General features: G+C 28.5%; 1 protein-coding gene across 1 annotated transcript in view; it reads right to left on the bottom strand.

The window, feature by feature from the left end:
• LOC106687239 (uncharacterized) overlaps positions 1-1,159 on the bottom strand; it is a gene marked incomplete in the record, with an annotated part of 403,205 nt that extends 402,046 nt beyond the window's left edge. The window contains 1 exon segment of the mRNA XM_067045014.1: positions 936-1,159. Within this exon segment, the coding sequence (XP_066901115.1) occupies positions 936-1,131 (196 nt within the window).
• Between the last annotated feature and the right edge of the window lie 13,553 nt (positions 1,160-14,712).

Below are 14,712 nucleotides of genomic sequence, written 5' to 3' on the forward strand. Positions count from 1 at the left end.
ATTTTTTTATTTTAGTATGTATGAGATCATTTATCAATATTACCTATTGCCCACAACTGTGTGGCAGATTGTAATATCTATCAATAAATAAATCTATCAAAATAAAAAAAAATTTAACTAGCTTTAATTTGAGCGCTGGCAGACATCTGTACGTCCAATGTTTTCTGAAATGAAGTTTTTCATAAATCAAACTTATTGTTCGAACAACTATAAATCAATCTATTTTAGCAAATATCATGAAAACTTACTTCCTACGAAGGTAAAGGTCATAAACTTCTTTATAGTCCATTAAACTAGCTTTAATTTGAGCCCTAATAGACATCTGAACGTCTTGTAGTTCCTGAGATATAGATTTCTCAAAATAAAATAACTAACTACTAATCTTTCAGTAGATTTTAAAAAGATTTTGCTTTTTAAAAAGCTACATCTCGAGAACTATTGGACGTATGGTAAATTGCTCTTTTAGGGCTAATATTTCAGTAAATTTACTTTTCTTTAAATAACGATCTCTTATATTTTCTAGTGTTGTTGTTAGTTTTTAAAATATAGAGCTCCGAATGAAAAATTAATGTTTTTTTTAAGGTTTTGAAACAGCCGCAATTTTTTATCCCCCCTACCTATACTTGACAGACTCATCAATTTAGACTAGTAACTATACATAGTTTTCATTAAGGTAACCAAAAATTGGGTTGAGATAACTGCTTTTTTTCTTCCCGGCTCTTGTACTAACAGGATAAAGGAGAATTATCTTTAAGTTGTTTAATCTTGTGACTTACAGCTAACGTCATACAATGTAAAGAAATTAAATAAAGAATAATGGCCAAACCGTAAATTAATGTGTGACATACAACATATTTTTCCCAAAGAAGACCTTCAACTTTCTTATAATCAATTAGACAGTTTTGATTTAATTTAAAAGAATAAAAAATACTGACCCTGATATACGAGGCCGGAGTGTAGAGCGGTAGCGGCAGAGAAGACGGGGTGCGAGATATTGAGGTAGACGTGGAGAGAAGACCCCGGGGCCCCCGCATCGGCAGGGCAGGATATCCCCCCGGCCACCGGGCACACCAGCAGGAGGGCCACCAGCCAGCTCACCCCCATCTCGTCGTCATCCTCCTCGCTGTCCATCCACTAGCAGCTCTCTCCTCTGTCCGAGATAATCTGCAAATTTTTCAAGTAAGGTATAACAAAGGTGGGAACAAAGTATGCAAAGTAGGGATCATAATCAAAAATACAAAATAAGCAATGTGTAAGTAGGTGTATATTTTTAATTAAAAAATTAGTTTGTTTTTTTCTGGAAGAAATTGATCTTCTATGACTTCTGTTTTTTATTTTAACATCCGAAAAACATTTCGACCAGTATGCCTATTATCCAACCCATTTTTTTTAATATATAACTTTTTATACCTTAGAAGCAGAGAGGTATTAAGAACTACCAAGACATCTTTACAAAACACTTTTAATTAATTAAGATTTAAATTTTTTTCCTGATCTTATTACAATTTTGAAATGATATACATATTTTAAGAGAGTTTTATTTTTTTTTATTCATTTATTTAATTTATTTTATTTGATTTTAGTATGTATGAGATCATTCATCCCTATTATCTATTGCCCACAACTGTGTAACAGATTGTAATATCTATCAATAAATAAAAAGAATTAATAAAATGAAGAAAAAAATTATATATAATTGTAAAATTAACGATATAAACAGTAAATTATATTAAAATTAGTTATTGGAGAGGTTTGTCCCAGGATGCGGTCAGCAAATAACAACATAAATAAACAAATCAATATTTATTTTATGCCAATGTTTCGACCTTTCAGTTTCAGGTCTTCATTGAGGACATAGAAAAAATGAAATAACACCAACAATTAGAGAAACATAAAATTGAAAAGGAATAGTATACAAACAAATTTGGAATTAGACAAAATATTGAATTGAATCATAAATGATAAAAAAATTGAAAATTGATAATTGATAATTGAATAGTAAAAAAAAAAATTGATTGATAATCGTGGAATTAGATGGTTAGTAGGTTTAAAACAGTGAAAGATGAAATATAATATTCTGTAGGTAAAAAGATGTGTATAATATAAGATATGTAAGAAGTGTCTAAAAAAACTGAAAAAACAAATATATATATAAATATTAAATAAATATTGTTTTGTTTATTTATGTTGTTATTTGCTGACCTCAACACCCGACAAACCTCTCCAATCAGTAATCTACGGTCAACTATCTACACCTCATTATAAAATTACTTATAATTGATCTTAACGTATTTATTGAAAATTTCCTTTTTAAAAACTGTTGATTCCGCATTATTTTTTGTTGTAGTCGAAAAACGAAATGTATAATATGCAAACTTTCTGAAACGTTATTCGGATGATTAAGAATGGTTTACATGGTTAATAAAGATAATCATTTCTATAATAATTAGAGATATATTTACAAACCAGGAATTAACATATAGCTACAACTAAATTATATATATATTGTTAAAGAAACCTCGACGGAATAGAATTATTTTGGAACTGTGTTGTTCATAAAGCGGAAGACTTATCTAGAGTGAAATGAACTACAGGAAGTGAAGTGTATGATTAAGATGCCAGTGAAAGCTACGTCATAGAAGATGGATGTTCTTTTTCTTCCTTATATCTCTTAATATGAAATGAATCATTCCTGCAATAACACGTATATGTTTCATATTTTTTTTTTTTAAATGATACAAATTATTATTCTGACATAAACATTTATTTATCTTTAATATAAATGAACATTTGTTTGGAAAATCTTGAAAAGAAAAAACTGTTTTAATATGTTTAAATTGTAATTGTTCAACTTTCCGACTATTTTAACATGATAAATTATAATCTTTAGATTATTTAAGGGCGAAATAATATTTTTATAATGAAACAGCTTTTTTATTGAAATATCCAGCTGTACTGAATCATTATATATCCTGTTATATATTTATTATTTTATGTTTAAAATAAATATGTTATTATTTTGAATTTAATTAATAATAGCTTTTCGTTTTGCGTGAACATTTTAAAGAAGTCTACGACAGAAAATCATGTACAATACTATCACACAAATTGTGGAAACAATACAATAATATACAATTAGTTATTAATCCATTGGAAATTTTATGTTAAATATGGAGTGATTCAAAATTTAAGATTCAATTGGCACTTCCCCCATTTCTTCAAATTCTGAAAGTAAGTTTTTATTAGGGGAGTTGTCTTTGTAACATTGCTCTAGCTAAATTAACTTTTGAATTTAGAATTCTTAGAGAATATAATACAACAAATGTCTGTTTGTTTTTTTCAATCCTACACGTACTGGAGGAATTAAACAAGAAATATATTAAAATTTATTATATTTATTTTGAGGAATCCATTTACACCCTTAATTCTTTCAACATCTCGGGCTTTATTAAGTTCTTATTAATTTGTGGACACGAGTAATTTTGAATTAAATATCATTTTTATACATTCCGAAATGAATATAAGTCTAATTTATTTTTAATTAACATACTTATTTTTTAAATTTTCAAACATTGTCAGAGCATTGAAATTTGAGTAAGTAAGTGAACAGAATGAGGAATCGAAATTGAAAAGGGAAATATTGTTTGAAAACAGCAATAATAAAAAGTTAATAAATAAGTTTGTCAATAAAAAAAATATATACAGGAGTTATATTTATTTGGGAATATATTTGATTTAAATTAATGTATATGATAATTACAACTTAAATATGTACAATAAATAAATGTGATGTGGGTTACATTAGTGACATGATACAGGCGTGTGAAGTAGAACTCCAATAACATTTTTAGATGAGATCTCGAGGTCATCTTGTTTTCAGACACCTAGAAGGAATATCAGGTAATGTAGGAGAATCAGGTCAGAAACCAGTGGGTTTTGGTGGTTCGGAAGTTGATATAAAAATGATTTTTTGGCTGTTCCTACTTTATGCACTGTCGCACCGTTCATCTGATTGTAACTGAGATTTTTGTTAAATGTTTAGGATTATCTTGAAAATAACATATGCTGTCCCAATTTTTCGGTAAAACAATTATTAACAACATAAGCTTCTCTAGCACCTAGATGAAAAATTATACATTTTTTCATGGTTATTATATGCCAGCCGATTTTTCCCTTTCTGAAGAATAAGAAAAAATATTACTGATTCTTCTAAATGATTTTATATTCTCTAAACATTTTTTAAAAAAACATATTGAGGATTTTAATAAAGTAAGTCAACACAATTACTTTTAATAACTTTTTTTTAGGAAGCGAATCATATTTGTTTTTAGCGTCGTCTGAAACCCTCAAGATCCATTATTCAAAGAAATTAAAAAAAAAATCTCCTTGGTTTATTTTGAAAAGAAATGAAATGAAAAAATAATTTTATTCTGTGATACATGTCCCTTAAGAATAAATACATGGTTCATACATTAAGATTTCTGTCTGGCAAGTAAGTAAAATGAAATTACATTGGGACTTTGACTTAACTACTGTTTATAATGTTAATCAATATATGCCTATTAATTTCATTAAAATGATTCGGAGGTTTGGTTATACAATAAGTGAAGGAATAGGTATTGTTTAAAGGAAAGAATATATGAGGACTGACGAATGGAGATGGGAAGAGAATTCCAGAAGAAGTTTGCAAGTATGACGAAGGATTCGCTAAAGAAGGCGGTTCTATTGGAAGGCAATCAATCAATCGGTTGGGATCTGATGTTTAATGAGTGGATGGATGAACGAAGAGTGAGGAGATCAAGGATATATGTAGGTTTTTTTTTATATTAAGAACTTGGAATAAGAAAAGAGGTATTGCCTTCTGAAGGATGGATAGAGCCACTTAAACTCGGTATACCAGCGGGAGACTTGAGAGCGCCTTGGAAACCTAAAGATAAATCTTACAAAGCAATTCATGAGTCTCTTCAGTCTCAACTCTAGTCCTGCAGATAGCCCTCCATGGACCAAGGAACTGTAGTCGAAGTGGGTGAAGACGAGAGAGGATACTAGGAGCTGACGGGTGTTCGGAATCTTAGAAATTGTTTGAGTGCAAGTTATGGATTAGCGTATGATTTGGGAAATGTGATTATTCCAGGAGAGGTGTTGGTCAAAGGTGACTCCAAGGTTTTTTATTTTAGGATAGAAGTAAATCGTTTGTTTGTTAAGGAAGATTAGAGGACAGTAAGGAAGGGAATGATCTATACAATCTGCTTAAACTTTAACGACTAGTTGCTCGTGAATGGTGGTGTCTCTCGACTCATGGTTTAAGGCGACCTGGACGTGATTGTTGTTAGTTAAAGACACTGGTTTATCAATACAAATTAAAGACAATTATTGAGGACAGTAAGGGAGGGAATGAAGGAGGCGCTTGGATCCAATAAGAATGGCCTAGGTCAGTCAGTCTGAATTGTCAACATAGTATTAATATTGAAGCACAGTGAGGGTTATTATATAAAAACTATTCATATTGAATGTAATATAGATAGTCAAATTATCTAAAAGATTAAGGATAAATCACCTAAATCGGACCGGTATTAGCCATTATACAGTTAAGTTAGCTGTAACTATAATAATGTAAATCTAGTTACCACTTCATGTATAGATTAATTCATATCAAAGTTGGAATATTATTCATTAATGTATATAAACCCTCAAATATAGCAATAGCGAAGCATTGTCGGGTCTGCAAGTCACTAATAAGAACTTGATAACAAATAAATACGTAAAATTTAACAAATAAACCTTTAGGAAGTTATTTCTAGGAGTAAAACTTATATTTAAAGAAATATTTTAATTATTTATTCATCTTATTTTTCGCAATTCGTACGCAAAAGGTGTGGAAAATCAAAAGTAAAGAAAACGTTTGAAAATTATATGAATCCGTCATCGTAATAGTCCACTTCGTGGAGGCTGAAATCCCTGTCCTGATGACAGATCTCTTTGATGACGGATTTTCCACAACCGTGAAAAATTGTTTGTGGTTTTTGGAGATTAACGGTTCGAGAAATGTCGAGTCTGAAAAAATAGGAATATTATAATTTTTTACTGAAAATTCCCGAAGTGGAAAGGAGAAGAGCTGTAAGAGATAACTTATTACAACAAAAATTGACATTACAACTAAACAAACCTTAGGACATACCATGTTTCATTTCGAAATTCATTAAACTTAAAAAAAAAGGTTCAAATTTAATCCTTAACCCCCAGGATAGTTTTATGTTCTATCCAAAATTACCCATTCATTTGAGTTACTACCTATTTTTAAGAAATATAAAATCAAATTTTAACAGATTTATAAAATTATATTACATAAGCAACAGGTAATACATCTTATTATAAATTCAGTAGCATTTGTAAGGTTTTATTTTTTGAAATTTATAATAATTCTTAAACGATGAAAAAAACGAGAAAAAATATTTGCTGATATAAAAAAAAAGTTAGTATAATTCTTCATGCACAAAGTGGACTGTGTCAGGTTTTTAATAGATATTTATCTAAGCAAGAATGATATTGTATTTTTTTAAAAATTTAACCTAGTCGAAATTTTAGTCTTTATAATTACTTATAACACTGTTCTCAGATAATTTTTATCAATTAATATAAAATATCATTTTGATTGATTACAATATCACGATTCTGCTTGGTTTTTCATAATTTTTTTAAATTTTACGTTATATTGTTGTTAGATTTTATTAAAGTACCTATTGCCATAAAAAACCTTTCTCATAAAACTATAAATAAAAACTTCTCATTTCAGAGTAAAAACTCGGCGGAACGGTCCCTCCACGTTCCATTAATTCTATGGCATTACCCTAGGCTGTTGCTAGACTATACCACCTTAGCTGGACTGATATCAACATCTTATAATGCCGCAAGTCAATCAAAGGGAGAAGACTCATTAATATATATAATGCATTTCATGCCTTATAAATCTATGAAGTACTAATTTCATTTAAATTAAATGAAAAAAACTTAAACTTTTGTTAAAAAAACTTAAACAGAGTAAAAATTCGATTTTTCTATTTGTTTGGGTCGTTTAACGTCCAATTTTTTTATCATCGTGTAATCGAAAAAATCCATTTCCTCAAAAGTAAAAGTTGTAATTAAAATTGGGAATGATAAAATATATTGTATATGATGCACTATGGTGGTTGCTTCACTGTAATCCCACCATACTTCAAAATAGTATACAAAACGTTAATTTCCTCTAAAAAAGAAAACGAGATTATGGATGACAGATTTTTATTTAAACTTCCCATATGACTGCAAACGCCACGAAAATACAAATTAAGGTCTGTAAACTTTTATTAATAAAAGCTAAAGCTTTGTTTTAGTTTTTTTGAAAAGAGTAGGCTCTGAAGAAAAAAAATAAAAAAGGAAAAATGAAATACAAAACTTAAGCAGGGGAAAAAGCATCTGAGAGAATATAATTTATAACTCTGTCTTATAACGGTGTCACAACTTACTACTCCTGGATTTTTGTTCTCTTGTTCCCTCTTTTCATTTTGTTCCCAGCGTCTATAGGCTTTTACAAACGAGTTATGGACCTCATTATAAGGTGTTTGAGTGAAAATTAAAAGTTAATGATATATGAGTTCCAATGCTTTAAGGACCATGACGTTATATAAAATTCAATTCAGACGTCAATGAAACATGAACCGAAATAGATATATTCAAAGTGAGGTAAATATCAGAGAGATGTCATCTGTCTATTCAATTATTTATTGAATTGTTCAGTATTTATAGCAATCCTAACTAATTACTGTCACTTAGCTTGTGTGACCATTTATTAACAATTACGATTCAAGGGTTCAACATTGTTGTGGAATAATGGAGTTTATTCATATTTTTATATCACTTATTTAAATAATTTTTAATCTATTATAATTCACATTTCGAAAGCTAGTGACCCTGTGAAGCCACATATTATACAAAAAAAGTTTTCAATATATTTTTCTTAAATAGCAATTACTAATTATTTCAATTTCTTTATCAATATTTTTTAGCATAAAATAATTTTTTTTAAATTAAAAGTATAAAAATTAAGAAATCATAATAACAATTTTTATAGCCACACACACACAACTAAACAGGACAATTATTAAGATCATTTGACTATGTTATCAGATGGTCGATTTCGAGCGAGAAAAAGGAGCTTTTAGAAATATTTGTTGTTTAAGGACCAATTCTAATTACAAGCTGTGAATTACTTGACAAATTGTCTACTGTATCCCGAAGCGTCAGAGAATGTAATGAGGCCTGAGTCAATTCACTGTTTGTAGCCCTTCTCTGAAACCTAACTTTAGTCATAGGATAATTGTTCCCGTATTTCTGAGAACCTTGCCGGCACTTAAATAGCAGAATCCGTGCTGGTGTTTGATAAAAGGACACATTTGAGATGAGTAGTGGATTTCCAGAGTTATAACTTTACAAACTATGTCAAACTCCACATTTCGCAGAAAAGTCTTTCCCAAGGGTAGCAGTTTATTACTGGGGGCCTAAACTATTATCTTCCATATTTGAACACTTATAAGTAAATAACATATCTTATAAACATCACAATGTTGGTACATATTTTTAATTTTTGAAATAGGATAACTGACTCACATAGAACAGAGGTTTAGAATCCGATATCTAATATTAAGGCTGTAGTGGCCAGAGATAGAAAGAACAGGTGTTGATTTTTACTAATGAAATCTCGGTATTCCTAACCAAACTAACAAAATAGACAGGCAACCTATAATCATTTTTCTTTCTCTAGTTAGAGTACATTAAATAGTTTTATCCAATAAACAACTAACAAACAAATCTTAGATATTTAGAACAGAATAGACAAGCATGTCCAAATCTGAAAAAAAAAACAGTAGTGGAGTATAAAAAAACAAATACAAATTGGTTCGAATCATAAATTCATTTAAAGTGAGATGACTTAAAATTATTAATTAATTATTCGGTCAACTTAAAATTTATTTTTCTTTATATTCTATATCATTTGTTCTGTTTGGATTCATAACGTATCTTAATTAGGTAATGTTTTATTCTTCAAAAATTTCAAGTACACAATTCTATTTTAAGAAATCTAGAATATAATAAAAACCTCAATGATTTTGACCTTAATTTATTATTTTTTCCCTATAGCTTACATTATTCTTCATTTTGTATGTTACATTTTGCATTTACAACATTGTGTGCACATCCCAAAATTTTTTTTTGTATGTAATACATTACATCAAAAGAATTCAATTTTTAAATTGATCACTAATTAAGAATAAAGCGAATAATTAAATATAAATAAATTGAATAAAAGTATTTCTGATTTGATATCCATTCAATAGATATTTTACAGATATGCAAAACTGTTTTAGTTCGAACTAGGACTTCGTAATACATGAGCATGAGAGCATTGGAATGTATTTAAATAACAAACTCGATAACTTTCTTAATTAAAATATATTTTAAAGATTAGTTTTAAATATAAGTTAGTATAAAATTCAAAAAAATTACTTTTATTCTATGAATAATTAGGTCATTATTGATTAGAAAAATAAATATAACAAAAGATTAAAATAAAGCGAGTGAAACCTGTTGATGATGTAAGGAAATCAAGGAGCTTGTACCTCTTTTGTTGACGGAGACCAAATTATCGGTAGATCTGTCGTTGACGGTAAGAGGGTTGTGGCCCTTCAAATCCAATCAATAATCTTAATTTATTCGGTTTTATTACGCAACCCTATTACCCGACCGAGATGAAATTACAAGCCACATTTCTTTTAATGAAATTGATATCAATTAATTTTATAATTACGATCATTAATATTGATTATCAACCTGTGTACAAAATCTCGTATCCCTGAAAACAACGAAAAATCCTGTTAATCAACTAACAATGACAACAGCTCATCGTCCTTTGTATAAATCATGTTTTTATTAAAATTATTCAAATAAATCTCCCTTTATATTGATTAATTTTATTTTAATTATTTTTAGTATAGCTGCATATTTACTATACATCTATATTTTTTGAGGATCTTAAAGCTCAGTAAATAATAAAACTACATTGGGACGAAGTTTAGGGTTATTGTTCCCATTGTCATACCCAACAGAAGAAGGAATAAACTAAAAAAAAAATATTCTATATTAATTATTTAACACTAAAATTGTACAGAATACATAATAAGACTAATAAATAGATACATTAGTTAGAATATTGTTGTAACTGAGTTTCCTACATAACTAATAACTGTTATAAATACCGGAATTAACTCATTTATAAGAAGCAAAGAAATGTGGTTTTTTTTATTCTATCTATTATTAAATCAGGTAGTTAGTCTGTTTTGTATTATATATTTTTATTATTATTAATTGTGTCTCATGTGTTTATAAGATTAGAGTCTCATGATGCAGCTGACTTTGTGTTCATACACATTTCGTTTTAGATATTTTTAAGTTCCAAAATAAGATTCGCCATAGTTCTCTTCTCTAGAAATTTAATTCACAATTTATATATTTGTTTAGTGTTACTATAAAATCTAGATACCTTAGCTGTATGTGATGGCGAAATCATTTTTTTTTTAATTTTTTTTTTTTTACAGCTCACAGTTTTTGATATTATTTCAAAAGGTGTTAGTACGTAGAGAAACGTTACCACAATATAGTTCTTTTATTATTTACTAAGCCTCAAGATCCTGAAATATATAGTGTTGTTAATTTTGTACCGATTTTTTGTCGTTAGCCTTATTCTTATATTTTTTTATAGTCATTTTTTTTAGTAATCACAGTCATAGGATTTCCCTTCAGAGAGAACTATGGGTATATTTTAAAAGAAGGGTATTTTAAAACAAATATAGTTCTATCTCTATAATAAATAACCCTAAAATACTGCATTCACAACACATTATAGACAAACAGGACATAAATTCCAATTTGATGCATTTAAAATCATACATCGGGAAAAAACAACTTTAAGTGAAATTCCTAAGAAATGATTTGAATAGACAAATATATGAATCGGGATTTTGTTGATAAAAAATCGGATGTGATGAGTGTTACGTTTGATCGAAATCCACAGTAATTATTATATTCTAGAAATAAAATCTTAACCTTCTTAAGACAACTAGAATTAAATGCAGTATGTTTCCGAAGTCAAGGTTAAGCAGATTGAATACATAATATTTCCATCAGAAAAGATATATATTTTCCATACACATAAAACCCGCTGATCCTGCAGACCCGTCCACAATAGGTGTCGTTCTAGCCCTTCCTCTTCCTGTGACCCCATCAGGGAGGTCAATTTCCTCTTCCCAGGGGTGTTCTATGGCGTGGCTTCAAATGAAAAAAAAAATAACACTTTTACTGGAAAGTTGAGATTCAGTTTTTCAACTCAGCCATAAAGAAATACTTTCAAATTAGTTCATAATGCGTAGTATTATTACTTGTAATTTTCACTTAAATAATTTATACTTGTGGACTAGTATAATATTTCAGTACGAAAAATGGCAAAGGTCATGAAGTAATTTATCGGAATGCAGTCGATATAACCACAAATGTTTCAAGTTCTTACTAACAATTATAATAGTAAATACTCTTCTCAACTTATATTTACTTTTAATTATTAAAATTAAATTTGGTTTTACAAACGATTAACCTGGAATCCTCACACCAGACTGAAAAGTCAGGAAACTGCACGTCGATTTCGACCATTACAGCACTTACTAGACAAACGGTCTAAACTTCCAACACATTACAAAAGACTGTTCTATATGACTGTAATAAGGCCAATCTGGACCTATGGAGTTGAGCTTTGGGGCTCCACTAAACCTTCGAATTCCTCTCGTATTCAATCATAATAATCCTAAATCGTTCGTAAAATCCTCAATGCTCCTTACTTTGTCACAAATAAAATCATACATAAAGACCTTAATGTTCCCTATGTAACCGATCTAGCCCGAACCAAGTATCACTCCTTCCATTATAAACTCCCTAACACTATAATCTCTGCATCCTATTCCATTCCTGACAATCCTCCGAGGGCCTGAAAAGAAGATGGCCACGGGACCAGCTAATGTAAAATGTCATTAGAGTGTTGCCAATGGGTAGTTTCTCTACACGCCTGTAACACTCCAATTTAACTTAAATCAGATTTACTAAATGTATTATAATGTGCAGTTGTAAATAGTAATAAATAAATATTTTAGAAAAAAATTGGTTTTTAATGTATTTTAATTAAATTGAAGGATGGTGGTCAATATAAGTTTATGTTTAATTTTAGTTTCCTTTTACTATTTTGATACCTTTATTGACCACCTCCTGGACTATCTTCCTACAATTTACTTCATACTATCTTCTTCCAGTATTTTAATTAAAATTAATATATTGTGTATTATTTTCTTTAATGTAATGAAAATATCTTTTTAAATAATACAAACGGAAACAAGTTTAGGTAGTCAATATAATAATTATAATAATAAAAATAATCAAATTATATTTCTAAATGTAAGTTATACTTAAAAAATTGACAATATAAAATAATATTCTAAATAAGTAGAACAATGTCAACAACATTTTGATTGATAAACTCTAATTTCGATAGAAATAATATTTATCCAAACAAAAACGATAACATTTTTATTTTTTAAAAGCTATTCTTTCGATTTTAAATTGTTAATATTTTTTAAATATTAATAATAACTTTATTTATTGGTAAGTTATATTATTTTAATAATCTGCCACAAACTTGGGTAATGAGTAGTATTACTAATTAAGCTATTAATAATAGTTCATTTAATTTATTAATAATAAATATTGCTAATTATTAAAATTAATCAGTTAATAACTACGCCGAGCTGACAATAGATAATAGATTGAACGAAAAAATTGTGCATGTTTCCCCTCAGTAAAATTTATATATTTTTATTTATTCATTAATTGCAATTTACAACTGCACATTGTAATATATTTAGTAAAATTAATATGAGTTAAAATGGAGTGATACAGGTGTGTAGAAAAACAACCTATTAGAAGCACTCTATTGACGTTTTACCTTAACACGTCTCGTCGCCATCTTCTTTTCAGGCGCCTCGGAGGCTTGCCAGGAATAGAAGAGGAAGAAAGGTTAGAAACTAGTAGGTTTGGGTGGTTAAGAAGTTTATAATGGAAGGAATTATATCTGGTTCGAGATAGATCGAAATTTATATTAAAACAGATTATTTTACAAACGCATTTTTCATTACGTTCTACGACTTACTAAGTTCAATATTTTATTTTTTTAAAATGGCTTTCTAACGATATATATTATATCCAAGAATGGAATTTTCAAGCTGAAAAAATATTTTCACTTTTATCTCCTTAAGTTGATCATCAAATCCTTTCATAGGTTAAATTCATCTGTTTTTTACTACGAAAAAAATGTGAAATAGTTAATTATTTAAAATACAGAAAATTAAAGATACTTTATAGGGAGATTTTTTAAATATTCTTCAGTTATGCCCTTTCAGATTATTTCAATGAAGCTAGAATTAGCTGATATTAAGAGCATTTAATTGAATACTAACATGCCGAGTTTAATCAAAAACGTTCGAGCAGGTTTTAAAAAAATCTGAAAAACGTTGAAAAATGGATTCTATAAACTTGCACTTCCATTCAGTTGATTTTATCGAAAAAGTGGCTCTCGCATCCCTTCTTAATCGAGTAATTTTAATTTCCTACAAAATTTCATTTTTGAGCTAGACACAGACACAAACACACGCCAAAACAAATATTTCCATCAAATACTCGTTTTCGAAGTTTAGCCAGATTGCCATAATATCCCTTACTATATATTTCATATTATTGAGTGACATTAAAAAGGTAGAACAATGTGGCTAAAATATAAGTTTCTTAAATTTTGATTCACTTTTCTTTCATTCTACTACGAGGAATTATAGAAAATTATAGAAAAGAAATACGGATATTACTGATTTACGCAAAGGAGGTAGAAAAAGAAATGCCTAAGAAATTTCCTTAGCTATAATCCTATGAATATTAAATATTTAATTAGAAGAGATGTGTATAATACAAATTATTTGTCATGAGCGTCATCGAATCTAGTTTCGCCAGGTCTTTTTATCATCAAAGTTAACATACTTGCAAATTCCAATAAATATTTTTCGAAATCTTCTTTTTAGAAAATATATAGAAAAAAAATTATATACAGTAATAAGATTAGTCATTTTACTTCTGGTTCATGCTATATTAGACCACAAAAGCAAGTACATTAAGATAAGAGATGTCTTGTATTTCATCCTCTTTTCCTCTTTAAAGGGAGAAATGAACTCCAGTTTGAACTTTCAGTTGTGGAAGGTTAAAAAAGGAAACTACTTCTTTTAAAGCAATTTCAGCAAATAACATAGATAATATAGGATAATTCAATTTCAAAACTTGTACTTTAAAAAACAACGCCTAAGCATTAATAAAAAAATAAACATTATTCTTAACATTTAACATAAAATAATTATCACTATTTATTATCAATAAAATATTACATTAACATTTTTCCATGAATAATTAGAACTGTGTACATTTTTTGATTTACAATTTCAATTCGACTATTCTCAAAATGGCTGAAATAATTTCATAATTCGTTAAATTATGGAACTCTTACAAAATAGAAAGTTGAATACTGTATTCAACTATATATAT

This window comes from Halyomorpha halys, unplaced genomic scaffold (genome assembly GCF_000696795.3).
Source record: "Halyomorpha halys isolate HHAL.00 unplaced genomic scaffold, Hhal_1.1 Scaffold934.1, whole genome shotgun sequence".
NCBI classification, from domain to species: Eukaryota; Metazoa; Arthropoda; class Insecta; order Hemiptera; family Pentatomidae; genus Halyomorpha; species Halyomorpha halys.